Here is a 20,634-nt window from a genome sequence, read left to right as displayed (position 1 = left end):
CTGGGTTCAAAAAAGGTTTGGATAAGTTCTTGGAGGAGAAGTCCATTAATGGCTATTAATCAATTATACTTAGGGAATAGCCACTGCTATTAATTGCATCAGTAGCATGGGTTCTTCTTAGTGTTTGGGTAATTGCCAGGTTCTTGTGGCCTGGTTTTTGGCCTCTGTTGGAAACAGGATACTGGGCTTGATGGACCCTTGGTCTGTCCCAGCATGGCAATTTCTTATGTTCAGACATCTCCTTCACAAAATTTATAAAGGAAAGGTCCTCTGGAGGAGAACGCTTTCTGCTTTCAGTAGGTGAAGATGGTGAAGGCAAATTATCGGTGTCTGGTGAAGAATCATCAGTCCAGGTATCATAGGGATCAGCACCTGCTCCTCTAGGGACTAGAGAAGGACGGGGCAGTGGGATCCCTGAAGGTCCTGGTCTAGGCTCCAAAGGACTCGAAGGAATAACTGGAGGCACCGATAAAGGCATCGAGGGCACCGATGGATGGCTCGGTGGCGCCGGACGTATCGGCACCGATGGATGGATCGGTGGCACCGACGGACGTATCAGCACCGATGGCTGAGGCACGGTCAGAACTCCCGATGGAGGGATGTGGAACGGTGTTTCTCCTCCTGATGACAAAGTAAGCGCGGAGGGCTCTGGAGCCATCAGTGACACAGGGTTCATCGGTGGAAAAGCGGCCATGAGCGCTTCCATCCTCGACAGCAGCTGTGCCAACGCTGCTGGAATCGGGTCGGTGGTCAGTTCCGCAATCGGTACCGGTGTCGGAGGAACTTGGAGTGGATGCATCGCCTTGTCGATGGCCTCCTGAACCATCCGGTCCAATTCTTCTCGGAGACCTGGAGCAAGCAGCCCCGGCTCCGGAACAGAAGGCGGCGGCAGAGGCATAGCCGGAGGAAACACCGTTAAAGGCAGAGTCGCGGCTCCCGATAACCTGTCGGGTGAGGGTTGCCTCGGTGACCTGTTCGCCGAAAGGTCGGTGCCTTTTCTGGACAGGGTTTTTTGACAGCAGCTCGGACGATGACGAGGTCGATGATTTCGCTCCCTCGATGGCCTGGAGACTTTCGATGCCGGTGGCGATGTTTATCTCTACGATCCCCACAGTCCTGAGGGGGAGTAGAGGGTGTTAAAGGCCGAGAAGTCGTCGATGCCGGACAGTCACCGGCTGGAGGTCGATACTGGCGTGAAGTCGACGGTGCCGGTTCTGACAACATCGATGCAATAGACGATGTCGGGGTTTGAGCACAGAAGAGAAGTTCCATTTTCTCCATTCTAGCCTTGCGACCTTTTGGTGTCATTAGGGCACATTTGGGGCAGGTTAGGACATCGTGCTCACATCCGAGTCACATTACACAGACTTTGTGGGGGTCTGTGATGTACATGGTGCGATTACAGTCCGGGCACCGGAGGAACCCAGGCGCCATGGCCATGAAAAAAATTGAGCCGCAGTACGGTCGACCACCAGTAGGGCCAAACTTGACGGTAATCGACGGAAACGGGTAAAAAACTTACCGGAATACCGCAGCTTGAAAAAGTTGAAGGAGGGACCCCTGTGGGGTAAATTAGATTTTAGTAATTCCGTGAGGAAAATTCCTGTCAGGAATCTCTGCAGAGCTCCTTAACCACGTGGCTACTGCTGCGCGGAAAAAAGAAGACTGAAGGGGGACCCCTGCTGGCTGCAGGGTTAGTGCCATGCTGGGCATGCCCAGTAGGGGCCAGTCAAAGTTCTGGAAACTTTGACAGAAGTGTTCCGTGACTGGGCTCCATCCTGTGATGTCACCCATATGTGAGGACTACCATCCTGCTTGTCCTGTGAGAAAACAGATTATAAATCTTGCAAATGGGACATATGCTATTTGTCTGCATGGTTCTGCTGTTGTTTTACATACCCAATTATAACCAGAGCATAAGATGGCTGTCCTTTAACAGATCAGAATGTGCTATACAGTATATATCACTAGAAAAGATGGCCCATTTCCAAGTATACATTTTTATTTCCAGATTTCTCGTGTTTGAAGGATACATTTATAAGAATGCCCCCCTCACTAATAAACTAGAATATAATATAAGGCAAAATGTCCAAGATATGGTTATTCCTTACCCATGTTGGTTAAGGCTTCTGGTTGAAGGGCTGCCTGGACAGTCAGACTATGGAACAACTTCCAGAGAGAGCATGGATAACCTCTCAGCTCAGATCTGCTGCCCCGACACCCAATCCAGTGCACACGGTTAGTGAGAAATATCCCAGAGATCTGAAGAAAAAACAAAAAAAAAGCAGAACATATAAAAGGCATGACAGACTGAATAGAACATACAATCCTCCTTGATGCTGGCCTCTATATCCTATCCACTCTAGCAGTCCAGTTTAACATTCACCACAGGACTGATTATTCTGAAGTTTACTGTTGAGGTAGGGATCGTCCCTATGCTGAGGAACTTATAAGCAAAAGAACTTCAGGGTAGTGTGGAAAAAGGAAATTGTCAAGATTATATGACAACTCAATCAACACCACATGCCATGGCCCATCAGAAACCAAGATATCAACAGTGACCCAACACCTTAAATATTTTGTTTATAAGAACATAAGAAGAACATAAGAACATACCATACTGGGTCAGACCAAGGGTTCATCAAGCCCAGCATCCTGTCTCCAACAGTGGCCAATCCAGGTCATAAGAACCTGGCAAGTTCCCCAAAAACTAAGTCTATTCCATGTTACCATTGCTAGTAATAGCAGTGGCTATTTTCTAAGTCAATTAATAGCAGGTAATGAACCTCTCCTCCAAGAACTTATCCAATTCTTTTTTAAACCCAGCTACACTAACCACATCCCCTGGCAACATATTCCAGAGTTTAATTGTGCACTGAGTGAAAAAGAACTTTCTCCGATTAGTTTTACATGTGCCACATGCTAACTTCATGAAGTGCCCCCTAGTCCTTCTATTATCCGAAAGAGTAAATAACCAATTCACATTTACCCGTTCTAGACCTCTCATGATTTTAAACACCTCTATCATATCCCCCCTCAGCCGTCTCTTCTCCAAGCTGAAAAGTCTTAACCTCTTTAGTCTTTCCTCATAGGGTAGCTGTTCCATTCCCTTTATCATTTTGGTCGCCCTTCTCTGTACCTTCTCCATCGCAATTATATTTTTTTGAAATGTAGTGACCAGAATTGTACACAGTATTCAAGGTGCGGTCTCACCATGGAGCGATACAGAAGCATGATGACATTTTCCATTTTATTCACCATTCCCATTCTAATAATTCCCAACATTCTGTTTGCTTTTTTAACTGCTACAGCACACTGAACTGACGATTTCAATGTGTTATCCACTATGACTCCTAGATCTCTTTCTTGGGTGGTAGCTCCTAATATGGAACCTAACATTGTGTAACTGTAGCATGGGTTATTTTTCCCTATATGCATCACCTTGCACTTATCCACATTAAATTTCATCTGCCATTTGGATGCCCAATTTTCCAGTCTCACAAGTTCTTCCTGCAATTTATCACAATGTACTTGTGATTTAACTACTCTGAATAATTTTGTATCATCTGCAAATTTGATTACCTCACTCGTCGTATTTCTTTCCAGATCATTTATAAATATATTGTAAAGAACGGGTCCCAATACAGATCCCTGAGGCACTCCACTGCCCACTCCCTTCCACTGAGAAAACTGTCCATTTAATCCTACTCTCTGTTTCCTGTCTTTTAGCCAGTTTGTAATCCACGAAAGGACATCGCCACCTATCCCATGACTTTTTACTTTTCCTAGAAGCCTCTCTCATGAGGAACTTTGTCAAACGCCTTCTGAAAATCCAAATACACTACATCTACCGGTTCACCTTTATCTGCACGCTTATTAACTCCTTCAAAAAAGTGAAGCAGATTTGTGAGGCAAGACTTGCCTTGAGTAAAGCCATGCTTTACTCAAGGCAAGTCCTCTTCAGTAAACACAGAAGCAAAGAAATCGTTTAATCTTTCCGCAATGGCCTTATCCTCTCTAAGTACCCCTTTAACCCCGCGATCATCTAACGGTCCAACTGACTCCTTCACAGGCTTTCTGCTTCGGATATATTTTTAAAAGTTTTTACTGTGAGTTTTTGTCTCTACGGCCAACTTCTTTTCAAATTCTCTCTTAGCCTGTCTTATCAATGTCTTACATTTAACTTGCCAACGCTTATGCATTATCCTATTTTCTTCTGTTGGATCCTTCCAATTTTTGAATGAAGATCTTTTGGCTAAAATATTTTTTCACCTCACCTTTTAACCATGCTGGTAATTGTTTTGCCTTCCTTCCACCTTTCTTAATGTGTGGAATGTGTGCTTCTAGGATGGTATTTGTTAAAAAAAAAAAATTAAAAAAAAAGACCACGCCACTTGCACACTTTTTACCTTTGTAGCTGCTCCTTTCAGTTTTTTTCTATTTTTCTCATTTTATCAAAGTTTCCCTTTTGAAAGTTTAGCACGAGAGCCGTGGATTTGCTTACTGTCCCCCTTCCAGTCATTAATTCAAATTTGATCATATTATGATCACTATTGCCAAGCGGCGCTACCAGTTACCTCTCTCACCAAATTCTGTGCTCCACTGAGAATTAGTTCTAAAATTGCTCCCTCTCTCGTCGGTTCCTGAACCAATTGCTCCATAAAACTGTCATTTATTCCATCCAGGAACTTTCTCTCTCTAGCATGTCCCGATGATACATTTACCCAGTCAATATTGGGGTAAATGAAATCTTCCATTACTACCGCACTATCAATTTGGTTAGCTTCCCTAATTTTTCTTAGCATTTCACTGTCTGTCTCACCATCTTGGCCAGGTGGACGGTAGTATACTCATATCACTATAGTCTTCCCCAACACACAAGGAATTTCTACCCATAAAGATTTGATTGTGCATTTAGTCTCATGCAAGATGTTTATCCTGTTGGACTCTATGCCATCCCGGACATAAAGCGCCACACCACCTCCCAGGTGCTCCTCCTTGTCATTGTGATATAATTTGTACCCCGGTATAGCACTGTCCCATTGGTTATCCTCCTTCCACTATGTCTCTGAGATACGAATTAAGTCTATGTCATCATTCACTGCTATACATTCTAATTCTCCCATCTTACTTCTTAGATTTCTGGCATTAGCATATAAACATTTCAAAGGGTTTTTTTTGTTTGTATTTTCATTCTGCTTTTTAATTGATATGGATAAGTTAGAATTTTTTAGCTCAGGTGAGTTTTTAGTTACAGGCACTTGGACTACTTTTCTTGTTATTGGAACCTCACTGTTGGACTGCTCTAATTCGAATGCGTCATTTGTATCCTTTGAAAATACCTCCCTCTGAACCATGAACTGCTGAGCGACTGTCTGCTTTCCCCTTTGTTCTAGTTTAAAAGCTGCTATATCTCCTTTTTAAAGGTTAGTGCCAACAGTCTGGTTCCACCCTGGTTAAGGTGGAGCCCATCCCTTCGGAATAGACTCCCCCTTCCCCAAAAGGTTCCCCAGTTCCCTACAAAACTGAATCTCTCTTCCTTGCACCATCGTCTCATCCACACATTGAGACTCTGGAGTTCTACCTGCCTCTGAGGACCTGTGCGTGGAACAGGAAGCATTTCAGAGAATGCTACCCTGGAGGTTCTGGATTTAAGCATTCTACCTAAGAGCCTAAATTTGGCTTCCAGAACCTCCCTATGTCGTTGGTGCCCACATGTACCACGACAGCCGGCTCCTCCCCAGCACTATCTAAAATCCTATCAGATGACGCGTGAGGTCTGCCACCTTCGCACCAAGTAGGCATGTTACCAGGTGATCCTCAAACCCACCAGTCACCCAGCTGTCTATATTCCTAACTATCGTATCACTAATTATGATGGCCAACCTAACTCTTCTCTCCTGTGCAGTAGGCCTTGGAGGCACATCCTCAGTACGAAAGGACAATGCACCACCTGGAGAGCATGTCCTTGCTACAGGATCCTTTCCTGCTGCACCAGGTTGATGTTCTCCAATAATGAGACCTTCTTCCTCCAAGGCAGCACCAGGGCTGTCAGTCTGAAGTTGGGACTTGGCTACTATGTCCCTGAAGGTCTCATCTACATACCACTCTGTCTGCCTCAGCTCCTCCAGGTCTGCCACTCTAGCCTCCAGAGATCGGACTTGTTCTCTGACAGTCTAACTTCTGTTTATTTGCTGCCTTACAATTAAATGCACAAAACACACAAGCACACTAAATAATATTCCCCAATAGTTAACTTTGCCCCAATACTTTTAAAAAAGAACATTTCCCAAGCAAAACTTCCTGATTCCTTGCAGCCACCAGCAAGGTGATCCTCTCCTCTCACTGCTCTTCACTTAGTCCCATCAGTCCTCTGGACCCATATATTGGGAAAATACAGTAAGAATTTCAAACCCACACTTAGAAGGCATTAGCTAAATAAGGAATGTCTATTTATTCTTTCAAGTAGTACTTAAACTAGGGAACACTCCATGAAACTAACTGGTAGCAGATTTAATACAAATTCAAGAAAATATTTTTTCACCCAGTGCACAATTAAGCTATGGAATTTGCTGCCAGAGCATGTGGTTAAGACTTCTAGTATAGACAAGTTCCTAGAGGAAAAAGTACATATACAATTATTAGCAATTAGGAAAGCTACTACTTAACCCTGGGAGTGAACAACAAGAAATGGATCTATTTTTTGGGGATCTTCCACATACTTACAAGTGACCCTGATTGACCACCAACAGAGATAGGATGCTGGGCTCAATGGACCATTCCTCTTTCTAGCTTTCACACTAGCACAAAGCTATTACTATATCCATTTGCCCTTTCAGCCCAGAACTTACTACTTCTGCAACAGGTTACCAGTTGACTCTACTTGTTCCAGAACAGGCTGATTCAGTCCTGGTTTTAGCTCATTACACTAATGGATTTGGAGATCTGCCTCTAAATGAAAAACAGGGCTACAAATCCCTGCAAACAATGGGGGTAAAACCCAGGTATGGATAACCTTGACAATATGGATCCAGTTGGTAGCCCCTCTTTAAGGAGGTACAGGGTCCACTCAACCTATGGAAATACAATATTGCATTTTACCATTAATTTAACCTCTGAATATCATATTGCTCTAATGTGCTACATACAAAATCTAAAGAAGAGAGTCTGCTAATTTTGTCTAAGAATATTACTTTGTTTTCGCCGATAATACTAAGAATTGTTTGTTATTTTGGTTCTTTAGGCCCCATACACAAAGGCCTGAGGAAAGAGTCTTGGATGATTGCAGATGGTTCTTTTCATAAAAGTGCACTTGTCACACGGGGACAATGAGACAGCTCACCCGCATTTTGTTGTTCACTAGGTCCAGGATTGCATCATAAGGGATTTTGTCTAATGGAAGGTTGACTAACCACTCCTGCAAGGTCTCCAACAGTTTTGCCACAGGTTGTCGGCCAGGAAATAGCTAGCAAAAACAAGCAAAGCATCATTATGTATGTCTGGGCTTTTTTTTTTTTAAAGCTCTCATGCTATTAATTAAAAAAAAGTTTCAGTTTCTGCTTAACTCAGCAATAACATTTTGTAGTAAATCAGAATCTAAATGCTGTGTTTTCCTAGAAAGCAGAGTTACTTACCTGCAACAGGTGTTCTCAGCGGACAGCAGGATCTCAGTCCTCACACATGGATGACATCATCCAATGGAACCTGGCATGGAAAACTTATGTCAAAGCTTCTAGAACTTTGACTGGGCCTCAATGAGCATTCCCAACATATTATGTCATGTGTCCACAAAAAGTCCCTTCAGTCTTGGTTTCTCTGTTTTTTTAATGCTAAAAAAAAAATTCCAAAGGGAGGTGGGTGGATTTCTTGAGGACCGACACCCTGCTGTTCTCTGAGAATATCTGTTACAGGTAAGCAACTCTGCCTTCTCAGAGGACAAGCAGGACAGCAGTCCTTACACATGGAGAATCCCTAGCTAAAAGGGGAGACAACAATCAAAAAGTGCCAAAGAGCACAACGATATTTTTGTTGGCAACAAAGCCTTTTTACCATTTTATACCTAACCTCAAACAAATTCCTCAGGACAGACTGGCCAAATCTACTGTCGCACAGCCATCCCTGTCCAAACAATAATGAGATGTGAATGAGTGGTGACAACTCCACATCACGGTCTTGCATATCTCCTCCATAGATGAGCCACCGACACTATCATGGCTCAGAGTGAGTCTTGACATGGCCCACCAGATTCAGCTTGCCTTGGCATAACAAGAAGATATGCAATCTGCTAGCCAATTAGTTAAGTATATTTGGCAATGGCAATCCCCTGTTTGTGTCAAAAGTTACTAAAGTCCGGAGCTCGCCGATTCTGTGCGCTGAAATGAACACCACAAAATACACAACCTTCCAGGTCAAGTACTTCAAGTCATAAATAAATAAATGATGATGAGGACAACTAAAGGCCACACAGAGACAGGTTTAGCTTCTACATATTGATTGTAGGCCCAATTATATTAAAGCGAATTCTTATGGAGTTGGTGTCGAGACCAGACTCAGACAAATGTAGAAGGTACCAAGCAGTTTTTGTATGAAGCAGGAGAAAGAATCTAGGGTCTTTAGGTCTCACTACACAGTAAACCTACTCCACTTAAATCCATAGCATTTTCTAATGGAATCCTTTCTTGAAGCTAAAAACTTGAGATCAGATAACACAAAGGGTTGCAAAGCTGATATTTCAACATCTAAGCAGTAAGTGACAGGATTTGAAGCTCCAGGGAGGAAGACTCAGAACCAATGTCAGGAAGTATTTCTTCACTAAGAGGGTGGTGGATGCCTGGAACGCCCTTCCGGAGGAAGTGGTGAAGACAAAAATTGTGAAGGACTTCAAAGGGGCGTGGGATAAACACTGTGGAGCCATAAAGTCTAATGGATGTGAATGAAGAGAGGGTGGCTTGCGGGAAAGACAGCTACTACCTGGAGTTAATACCCTTAATTCAATAAACATACACAGTTAATGCGACTCCAACATTGCTCTATGCTTCAACGGCAAGAGGAAATGTGGAAAAAAGAAGTTGCATTCACAAAAAAGTGGTGAGTAGCTTGCTTGTTACGGCGGTTACTACCCCAAACCAAATAAGCCTGATACTTCACTTTCAATGCATATCCATATCCAGTGTAGCTCTCTGCTTCAACGGCAGGGGGGAAATGAAGAAAAGATAATTTTATTTTCAGACAACCACCAACAAGGACTGAACTGCAAAGGCTGGGTAAACAAATATGCGTGGGGAATAACTTGCTTATTGCGGCGGTTACTACCCCTAACCAATTAAGCTAGATACTTCACTTAGAAGCAGTTCTAGCACTGCTCTCTCTACATGGCAGAGGTGGAAGGGAAATAGAACCAAAGGTTACATTAATGGCGGGGGTGGAAGGGAAATAGAACCAAAAGTAACAGATAAGTATGTGAGATTTAAAAAAAAAAAAAAAAAAAAAAGTGTGATAGCTTGCTGGGCAGACTGGATGGGCCATTTGGTCTTCTTCAGCCGTCATTTCTATATGTTGAGATATCACAACCTGCCCTGATTCTGAGTGATGAGATCTGGGTAAGTCCCCAGTCTAATTGGTCCCCTGATGGACATTTCCCAGAAGACTGGGAATCAGATTTGTTTTGGTCAAAAGGGGGTTAAGAGAATCATAGTCCCCCTGTCTTCCTTGACCTTCAGAGTTATTGTCACTAGTAGGATTGAAGGATAAGTGTACAGCACTCCCATTCCCTAATCTAGGGAAAAGGAACTAGAGGCTAGTTTTTTTTGCATTACCTCTTTCTGAAATATTAGTGTGTGACCTTTCTGTTCCAAAGAGATGTGAATCAATCAACCACTGGTGTGCCCTAGTGGCAGAAAATCTGACTTGCATCCACACTCGCTCCCTCTTTTCCTCTCCCCCCCCCAGTTCAGGGTTCCAAGGACCTGCTCAGCCTGTCCTTGAGGACATTTTCCACACCCCCCAGGTATGTGGCCCTGAGAACCATTCACTGAAAGTTGGCCAGTCCCACAGCTGAATGGCTTTCCCAACACAGGAGATACGAACCCACACCTCCCTGCTTGTTGATGTAGTTCATCACAACTTGGTTGTCTGTTTGGACAAGGATAACCGATCTCTGAAAGCCTTTAGAGTGTAACTGATAGCCCCGAGCTCCAGGAAATTTATCTGATATAATTTTTTCCTGACCCAACCACAGGCCATGTGTGCACAGACCTCTAGATGAGCTCTACAGCCTAGGCTGGACACATTTGTTTTGAGGACAATTTGGGAATGGGATTCCTCTAACCAGACTGGAATTGTCTCACCACCAAGATAGGGAGACCCTGAGCAGTCATGTGATATGGATGCTGTCTCATAGGTCTTGAGTGACCTGCAGCCACTGAGACCTTAAGGTCCATTGGGTTCTCCTCATGTAGAAAAATGCCATGGCAGGGACATATACCATTGATGCTATGAGGCTCAATAGCCTCAACATGCTCCATGCTGATGTCTAATGTACATTCTTCCACAGTGTACATCAAAGTTTCAGTTTACTTGAGTCGTGTCTAGCAGAGCTCCAATAAACTCCAATTGAGGTCACTGGCTCAGATGAGATTTGGGGTAGTTGACAACAAACCCTAGTAACTCCAACACCCAGATAGTCATAAGCATTGCTTCCTTGGCTCCTACTCATCACAGCCAATCATCCAGATGATGACACATATGCATTCCAAGTTTTCCCAAGTACGCCACTAATATAGCTAGGCAGTTTTTGAAGAGACATGGGACAGACGCTAATTCAAAAGGCAGAATGCAACTCAGGAGGTGACAATCTTCCACCATGAAACTCAGATATTTCCTGTGACAGAGGAAAATCTTTATCGTTTAGAATGAGAAAGCATAGCCAGACCGCCTTTATGAAGATAAGGTATTAAGGTGCCCAGAGAAACCATCTTGAACTTTTCTTTGATGAATATGTTTAAGGCCCTTAGGTCTAGGATGGGACGGAGGAATCCTGTTTTCTTTAGATAAGGAAATACTTGGATTAGAATCCCTGCTCTCTTTGCCTCTCTGATACAGGCTAGATCGCATCTGCCAGAAAGAAAGGAAAATTGGTTCTTACCTGCTAATTTTTGTTCCTGTAGTACCACGGATCAGTCCAGATAGTGGGTTGAACCTCTTGTCCAGCAGATGGAGACAGAGAAAAACTGAAAGAGTATCCTATATCAGGACAGTGCTCACCCTGCATCCCCTCAGTATAAAGGTTATCAAAGCAAGAAAGGTAAAGTTAACCAGTAGAAGATCAAGCAAGTAACAACAAACTTGTAAAGTGAAATGTCAAACACTGTAAAGAACCGCTCTTACATAGATATATATTTGTCAGATACTTCCGGTGCCTTGGAATTCTGATAGGAAGTACCTGTATCCAAAATGCTGTGAAAAACCAAAAGAAAAACTTCGAGCGGACGAATCATAAAGAAAACACAGTCCGGGCGGGAGTCTGGACTGATCCGTAATACTATAGGAACGAAAAGTAACAGGTAAGAACCAATTTTCCTTTCCCTGTACGTACCCGGATCAGTCCATACAGTGGGATGTACCAAAGCTTCCCTAAACAGGGTGGGACCGAGACAGTTTCCGCTCGAAGCAACCTGCTGTCCAAGGGAACCAAACACTGGTGCCTGGACGTCGAGGCAATGACGACGAGCAAAAGTATGCAGCGACTTCCAAGTAGCCGCTCTGCAGATTTCTTGTGGAGAGACTGACTCTCTGCCCAAGAAGTAGCTTGTGCATGCAAGGAATGGACCTTTAAGCCCTCCAGAACTGGTCGGCCCCGACAGAGATAAGCCGACGCAATAGTCTCCTTCAGCCAGCGATCAATGATAGCCTTGGAGGCCTTGTTTCCTCGATTTGGGCCACTCCATAAGACAAAAAGATGATCAGATTCGAAATTCGTTTGTGACATGTAAATACTGTAGCAGTACTCTCTTGATATCAAGACGCCGTAGGTCACCGCCCGGTGTGCTCGCAATGTCCTCTGGCGAAAAGGCAGGAAGCTCCAAAACTGATTGACGTGAAAGAAAACACGACCTTTGGCAAGGAGAGTACTGTCTTGAGGGAAACACCGGAATCAGAAAAGCAGAGAAAGGGCTCCCTACAAGACAAGGCTTGGAGCCTCTCCTGGCTGAGCAAATAGAGACCAGAAATACTGTCTTAAGGGTGAGGTCCTTAAATGTGGCCTGCCAGAGGTGTTCAAAGGGTGCCTCGCAAAGGACTTGAAGCACCAAATTAAGGCTCCACAACGGACAAGTAGGCCGGACAGACGGGTTTAAATGTTTGGCCCCATTGAGGAAGCAGACGACATCCGGGTGGGCCGCCACCGCATAGCCATCAATACGCCCCAAGAGGGAACCAAGGGCCAAAACCTGTACCCGCAGTGAATTGAAAGACAACCCTTTGGAGACACCGACCTGTAGGAAGGAGAGGACATGGGACACTGTAGCCTTGCGCGCCGGGACTCCCGACTCGGCACACATGATCTCAAACTCTCTCCATACCCGGACGTAAGCAAGAGAGGTAGAAGTTTAACATGCCCGCAACAGAGTGGATATAACTTCCTCCCTATACCCTTTTCTCCTCAGTTGCCGCCATTCAAAAGCCAGGCCGCTAGACAGAAGCGATCCGCCTGATCGAAAAATACTGGATCCTGGCGGAGCAGGTTTGGGAGGTGACCGATGCGAAGAGGACCGTCCGTTGAGAGGTTCACCAGATCCACAAACCACGGTCTCAGAGGCCATTCTGGTGCGATGAGGATGACCGGTCCCCTGTGGAGTTCTATCCTTTGAGTACCTTTCCCACCAGAGGCCACGGTGGGAACATAGAGAAGAATGTCGTGAGGCCAGGGAAGAACCAGGGCATCCACCCCTTCCGAGCAGTGCTCCCTTCTGCTGCTGAAGAATCTGGGAGCCTTTGCATTGTTCAAGGTAGCCATCAGGGTCTAAGTGAGGAACCCTGAGGGTGAGCATCTTGGAATGGACGTCGGCCACAAAAGGAAGTGGACCAAGATTGGGATCTGGAGGAGGAGGAGGTGGATCTCTGGGGAGCTCCTCTTGGCCTCTTATATCTGCGCTGACCCCTGAACCAAGAGTGTGAAGGGAAAAAGGACTTAGACTGCCTAGGGCGGTCCTCCAGCAGCTTGTGCACCTTATTGTCCCCTAGAGATTTAATAAGCTGCTCCAGGTCCTCCCCAAAGAGCAACTTACCCTTGAATGGGAGAGTGCCCAACTGTAATTTAGAAGAGGAGTCCGCTGCCCAATTACGAAGACAGAGGAGACATCTAGCAGACACTGCCAAAACCATAGCTCTGGCCTGCACCCTGAAGATCGTATAGGGCATCCACCCCATACGCAATGGCGCCTTCCAGCCACTCTGCCTGTTCTGCCTCTGTGGAAGGGAGGTCTTGGGTGCTGAGTAGTTGTTGAACCCACCTGAGGCTTGCTCGCTGCATGAGACTGCTACAGACTGTCGCCCGGACCCCGAGTGCCAAAAACTTCAAATATCCATTTGAGGTAGGCTTCCAACTTGCGGTCCTGAAGGTCCTTTATTTATTTATTTATTTTTCATTTTTATATACCGATGTTCCTGTATAGAATACATATCGCACCGGTTTACAGTGAACTGAACTGTTGCCTCAGGGGCGGATACATTGGAACAAGGTTGAAACTGAAACTTACAGAGAACCAGTGGAATGCAATTCAAAACATGATTAGCAAAATAAAGTACAATTCAAAACATATACAAATTCAAAACATATTTACAGTGAGATTGGTGGACCAGCCTCTGTAAAGCTCGATTCATCGGCTCTTAGCTCTCAGGGAACGCTTGGCTAAATAGCCAAGTCTTTAGCTTCTTTTTGAATACCAAAAGGCAGGGTTCTTGGCGGAGGTCCGGAGGGAGCGAGTTCCAAAGTGAGGGACCAGCTGTGGAAAGGGCGCGTTTCCTAAGTGAGGTTTTGGCCGCTGGGTTTGTAGCATATCCTTGTACACTCTTCTGATGGGTCTCATGGTAGTGTGCTGCTGAAGTTGGAAGGTTAGGTTGAGGGGGGAGATGTTGTGTAAGGCCTTATGGATCATCATGAGGGCTTTAAAGAGTATCCTGAATTTAATTGGCAGCCAGTGAAGGTTCTGGAGGATAGGGGTGATGTGTTCCTTTTTATTGGTGTTTGTGAGGATCCTGGCCGTCACGTTCTGGACCATCTGAAGTGGTTTGATTGTGCTGGCGGGTAGGCCCAGAAGGAGTGAGTTGCAGTAATCCAGTTTCGGGAGGATGATAGATTGTAGTACCAGGCGGAAATCTCGGAAGTGCAGTAGTAGTTGATCCCACTACCGGAATAGTGACAGCGGAGACTGAAGCGTCTACCTTGGGAACCCGGAGCATATCCAGAGATGTATCAGGAAGAGGATAGAGCTTATCCATGGCTTTTCCCATGCACAAACCAGCTTCCAGCGTTTCCCATTCCCGTAGCAGTAATTGCATCAGCACTGGATGAAAAGGGAAGGTGCGCGGGGGTGCCCTGAGGCCAGCCAGGACTGGGTCGACATTGCCAGGAGCCGAAGCAGTTGTGTTGTCCTCTGGGGGGGGGGGGGGCGCATATCTAAGCCCAGCTTGGCCAAAACATGGGGTATAAGCGGGTCCAGCTCTTCACGCTGGAACAGGCGCAACACCCTGGAGTCGTCCCCTTCTATTGGTGGATTCAGAGCGAGGACATCAGCATCCGGATCAGGTCCGGTATCTGCGGGAGCGGATCAGCAGGGGCCGGAATCCCTGGGACCACCCGAACCCGGCTCGCCCCTTGAGGATCAGGGGTCCTGAGCCCCTGTGCAGTAGATGACCTGGGGACCTTAGCAGGAAGAGGGCAGGGCAGGCAACTGTGGGTCATCTTGCTGTAAAAGGCTGGCAACATAAACCTTATGCATCAGGAGAACAAAATTGGCTGAAAAAAAGACCAGGAGATTTTCCTGGCAGTGGGGGAGGGGGCTCAGCCGGCAGGGGGTCAGAACTGGCATGTGGGGGGGTCCACAGGACTTAAATCGGGGGGGGGGGGGGGAATGAGGAAAAATTGGGTCCCTTCCCCCATCAGGCTCATTTTCCTCAGCGAGGTCTGGAGACAAAATGGCCGCCGTCCCCACGGTTTGCAGGAACAGGGCCATCCTTGTAGCGCGCTGCCGGGCTGAGAACAACCAACTGATTTCTCCGGCACAGAGGAGCCCTCCCCGCCGGTCAGACAACATGAGCATACCCCCTTGCGGGAGAGCCGCGAGGCAGGCTCCCCACACGCGATGCAGAAAGCCGATTGAGGCATGGGGGGAGGGGCAGATCTGCCACGTGCAAAACGGCAAGAATCGCTTGTGCCTGGCTGAGAGCCGGGGAGAGAGACAATTTGCTACCTGCTCCTTCCCCTGATGGAAAACAGGCTTTTTTTTTTGAGAATGTTAAAGAACAGAGGAATGAACTTCTCTGCATGTAGACCCGAGGAATGCTACGTCTCTGGGTCTGTGCTGGGAAGGGACTGGACCACCAGTTTCACCCCTAGCCAGGCAGGTCACTGGATAGGGTCCTAGGCTGAAGGTTTCAAGGGGCAAAGCCCCCCTAGGAACCCAATAAGAGCAAGGGGCAACACTGTTGCTCCCTAACAGCAATTAAAAGTTCAAGTTATTTTATTTTATTTTTTTTGTAAATTAGAGATTAAGTAGAAGAAGTACTTGCTTGATCCAAAAAAAGACAGAAAGAGGGAGAAATTAGCTTTTCCCAAACAATTCAGCTGTCTAGAGGGGAACCGCAGGTTCTGCTATCTGCATCTGCTGGAGACAGAAAAATACTGAGGGAATGCAGGGTGAGCACTGTCCTGATATAGGATATCCTTTCAGTTTTTCTCTGTCTCCATCTGCTGGACAGGAGGCTCAACCCACTGTCTGGACTGAACCAGGTACATACAGGGAAAGGAGAGCTACTTCTGAAGCAGCTCCTAGTGCAAGTGACCCCAATTGGGGTAGGGGGCCAATGTGGCAGGAGAACCAATAGGTTTAATCTGTACCCTTTCCTGACAATGCTGAGGACCTACATGTCTGAAGTTACACTAGGCCACCAGTTTATGTAAAATCTTAGCCTCCCTCTAACTGGAAAGTCCTCCTGCATGGGTACCAGGATACTGGCTATGTTCTCCATAATCCAGTCAAATCCCCATCCCAGGTATTGACTGGGTTGCTATCTGGGACACTGGCACTCTCTGCTGCTTCAGGCAAGCACAAGGGAGTCTGTTGTGTACAATACACAGAGAGCTGAGTATAGCGCCTTCTCTGCCCTGTCCTTAAGTATTTTCTGAAGGAGGTGGCCAGGTCTTGAGTATCAGTGGAGATTTGCTGGAGCGTTACACAGTGATCTGCACAACAGTTTCCTTCATTCTGTCTCCAAAGAGATTCGCTCTGTACACAGCACATCAGCAAGTCTTTCCTGCACTTCTGGGTTGAAATCTGAGGCCCATAGCCAGGCGAGTCTGTAGACTCCAATCCTTATAGCAGAGACTCTCTATGTAGTCTTAAAAACATCAAAAGGTCAAACGGACATTATGTTTTCTCATATTCTAATCCTTTGCCCACCAGAGACTGAAGGGTGACTTACTGCTTTTGAGGAAGCTGCCTGGCCATTCCCTGCATTTCGTTCTGCAAGTCCTAGATATACTGGCCCTTAAAGAGCCGGTACAAAGCTATGCAAGTGTTGAGTAGAGCCCTCTGAAAAAAGCCTCCCTTCCAAGGGTGTCAAAGGTTCTAGATTCCTTTTCCAGGGGCACCGAGGAAGGAGTTCTAGATTTCTTGAGAGCAGCAATGACTACTGCAGATCAGTGTGGTAACTGTCTTTTTTAAATCTGGAAGCCTTTTGGACGAGATAGATTACTTCTGCCTTCTTAACAGGAGGCATAGAGAGCAGGGGTTCTCCCACATCCTCATCTGCACCTCCTAAAGGACATTATGGACCAAGATTGCCTTGACTTTCCTAGGGGGCTCGCAGGGCCGGTGCAAGGGTATTAGGCGCCCTAGGCGAAACGTCAGCTATGCCACCCCCCCCCCCCCCCACACACACACAATTAACTTACATTGTGCATTAATGAAAATAACGAAGTCTGTATTTATAACAGAACACTTATTTGACATTTTTATGCCATGTAAACCATTGAGATGATTTGTCTTAACGGTATAGAAACTCTTTTATAAATAAATAAATAAAAATAAATAAAATAAACATAAACCAAAGCTATACTTGTTGCTCAAACAAAAAAAGCAGACATATCACATAATATTAAATAATTAAAATATCAGTCAATCAAGAAAAATAAACTTAAAAAGCCATCTTTACTTACCCCCTCCAGCAGCTCTCCTACTCCTCTTCCATGCAGGCTGTAGTACATACCAGAAGCAGCAGTAGTGGCTAAGCTCTATACTCATGGTCCTCTTCCTTAAGGCCCATGTCTCTCACACACACACCATACCAGTCATGCCCCCATGACCAGTTTCTGTCTCTCACACACCAATCATCTCCCAAACAGTCTTTGACAAACACACCAGTCACCTTCCTGAACAGTTTTCTCTCATGCCATACACACACACAGGCTTCCCACTCCCGTGTTCCACTTACATATATGGGCTTCTCACTCTCATAATCACTTTCTCTCTCTCACACACACACTCACCAGTCTCTCACTCCCATGCTTGTTCTCTCCACATGCACAGGCTTCTCATTCCCATAATCACTTTCTTTCTCTCACACACATACACAAACACACACACCAGTCACCTGATCTCTCTCATGCATACACACACACAGGCTTCCCACTCCCAAGTTCTCTTTCAGATATACAGGCTTCTCACTCCCATGCTGTATCTCACACACTCCCAGCTTTCTCACTCCCATGCTCACTCTTCACATGCACAGGCTTCTCATTCCCATAATCACTCTTTTTTTCTCTCTCACATACACACAAACACACACCAGTCACCTGTTCTGTCTTACATATACAGGCTTCTCCCTCCCATGCTGTGTCTCACACACACTCAGGTTCTCACTCCCATGCTCACTCTTCACATGCACAGGCTTCTCATTCCCATAATCACTTTCTCTCTGTTACACACACACACACACACCAGTCTCTCTCTCATTTCCATGCTCGCTCTCCACTGCACAGGCTTCTCATTCCCTGAATCACATTCTTTCTCTCATATTCACACACACCAGTCTCTTTCTCTCATACACACCGTCACCTTACTAACCAGTCTCTCTCTCATACATGCACACACACACACACAGGCTTCCCACTCCCATGCTCTCTCTCACATAATCAGGCTTCTCACTCCCATGCTTTCTTTCACATACACCCCCACAACACCAGGCTTCTTACTCCCATGCTTTCTCACATTCCCAGAGTTCTCACTTCCATGCTTTTTCTCTCTTTCACACACACATCAGTCACATCCCTGACTGTCTCACACTCTCACACATCAGTCATCTCCTTGAGCAGTCACTTTCATTGTCTCTCACATATACACATACATCAGCTCTCTGACCAGTTTCTCTCAATCACACACACATGCTCTCGATCAAATACATTCTCTCACTTACACACAGGCTGAGGCTCTCACTTACACACTGGCTGGCTGGCTGCTTCTCGCTCTCTCTCACTCACTTCCTCTCTCCCCCCCCCCTAGCACAAATGGTAGCTGCAGCAGTCTCCTCCTCCTCCAGCCCCCGCAGGCCAAGAAGGAAGAATCCCATCGGCCGCGGGAGGCTCTTGCTGCTGACTCCTTTCCCGATTACCGGCTGCTTCAATTGCTCGGGGGCCGATGCTGCAGCGGCCGCTGCTACTTTATCGCGTGGCACTGCTCTTTCTTCTTCCCGCGCACGGCATATCACTTCCCGTTCCGGGTCACGGGGGGGGGGGGGGCAAGCGCGCGGGAAGAAGAAAAGGACAGCCACAAGTGCCACAGCTTCTTTTAGCACTGCTGCCGTTCCCACTGGGCTTGAACGTGCTGATAGCCCGGCGGCAACGGCAGCAGGGAAGAAAGAGCAGCGGGAGAGATCGGGAGCACGCGACACACTGGTTGAGAACCGTTGGGGGAGGTCAGATGGGTCTTTTGGGGCGGGCTGCCAGCGGCGGCTTAATGCAGCTCTTTTAATTTTACCGGGGCAGCGGCTGAGCGTGGCTCTCAATTTTACCGGGGCAGTGCCGCCCCTGGGAAGCTGGCGCCCTAGGCGACCGCCTAGTTCGCCTAGTGCTTCTGCCGGCCCTGGGGGCTCAACAAATTGGAGAACGTCCAGCATTTTATTTCTGATTTCATCCTCTTGTCTGCAAAGTACATAGAACGGCTTCAGTCATCTTCCTGATAAAATCTGAAGAAGAGGTTCTCAGAAGGACACTCCTCTCTGGTGGAGGAGTGTCAGAGGGGAGCCTGTAGACACCTTCTCTTTAGAGGTATTTGCGGAGTCATAGCTACATCCCTAAGAGTATTCAGAATCCAACTCACTCTGGGTCTGCTGATGGTAAGGACTCCCTTGGTGCTTGACCCTCTTAAGGACCAGTACATTTGGCTGTTTTGGCCTGGATCCCGAGGAGTTTCAACAGCCCAGGGAAGCTTGCTCCCCCAAGGAGCCAGAGATCAACAGCAGGGTAGCAGTCATCAATCCCAATCCCCCTCCAGGCATCTGCATTGCATCTGGCACCGCACTGATGCTTCATTGCTGAGCACCTGTGTCTGCCTGCCACGTTCTCCTTGGAAGTAAGTGGTGGATCAGTGGAAGCTGTTATGAGCTCTTGTCCTGTGTAGAGGATGAGTTCTCCTCACCATGGGATGCTTATATTCTTAATGTTTAAAAAGATTTATATCCCTCACCCTTCAAGGCAGGTTACAAGTAAAACATATATAATAAAAATCACAAATAACTTTAAAGCAAAATGATATAACAAGCTACTAAATCATTATTTATAAATTGAGTAAATGGACTATGAATTAAAAAGTCAGTCAAATCAAACACCTCATTAAAAAGTAACATTTTCAGGGCCTGATGCATCAGGCATTGTCACAGATGTTCCAGGAGCGAGTTCCAGAGAAAAGATCCAGCAACTGAGAAAGCCCTTTCCTGAATCTCAGCAAGATGTGCAGACACATTGATAAAACTCATTTCTCCTGGCAAGCAGATCGCAACCCTTGAGGCAGAATAAAAATCCTGAGTATAGAGGGGTACTCAGCATATGTCATACTGTCCCCACTCCCAACATTGAGCACCAATGGAGACCTATATTAATGCTTTTTTGGCTTTCCTCAATAAGTGGCATGGGATATTTTCAATGTTGGTATCGAAAGATGGAACCCAGCACTTGCTTCAACTGGGAAGCGGCAGACAAGTGCATGTTTCTGGGTTCCCTATCACCCGTCAGCACCAAGGGAACAGATGGACTCCTGATGCCAATAATGCTCTTTTCAACGATGAAGCTCCAAAGGTTCTTCCATGTTGATGCCTCCGATACAGATGTTAATGGATTGGTCTTTAGGTGCCCTAAATGCTTTT

General features: G+C 46.2%; 1 protein-coding gene across 1 annotated transcript in view; it reads right to left on the bottom strand.

Moving 5' to 3' along the window:
• The window catches only part of QSOX2 (quiescin sulfhydryl oxidase 2), a 245,999-nt gene that overhangs the window by 47,935 nt on the left and 177,430 nt on the right, over positions 1–20,634 (bottom strand). The window contains 2 exon segments of the mRNA XM_029611684.1: positions 2,112–2,262; positions 7,343–7,465. Coding sequence (XP_029467544.1) covers positions 2,112–2,262; positions 7,343–7,465 — 274 coding nt within the window.

Source organism: Rhinatrema bivittatum, chromosome 8, assembly GCF_901001135.1.
Source record: "Rhinatrema bivittatum chromosome 8, aRhiBiv1.1, whole genome shotgun sequence".
In the NCBI taxonomy this organism is placed as follows: Eukaryota; Metazoa; Chordata; class Amphibia; order Gymnophiona; family Rhinatrematidae; genus Rhinatrema; species Rhinatrema bivittatum.
This window is presented reverse-complemented; position numbering and strand designations above follow the sequence as displayed.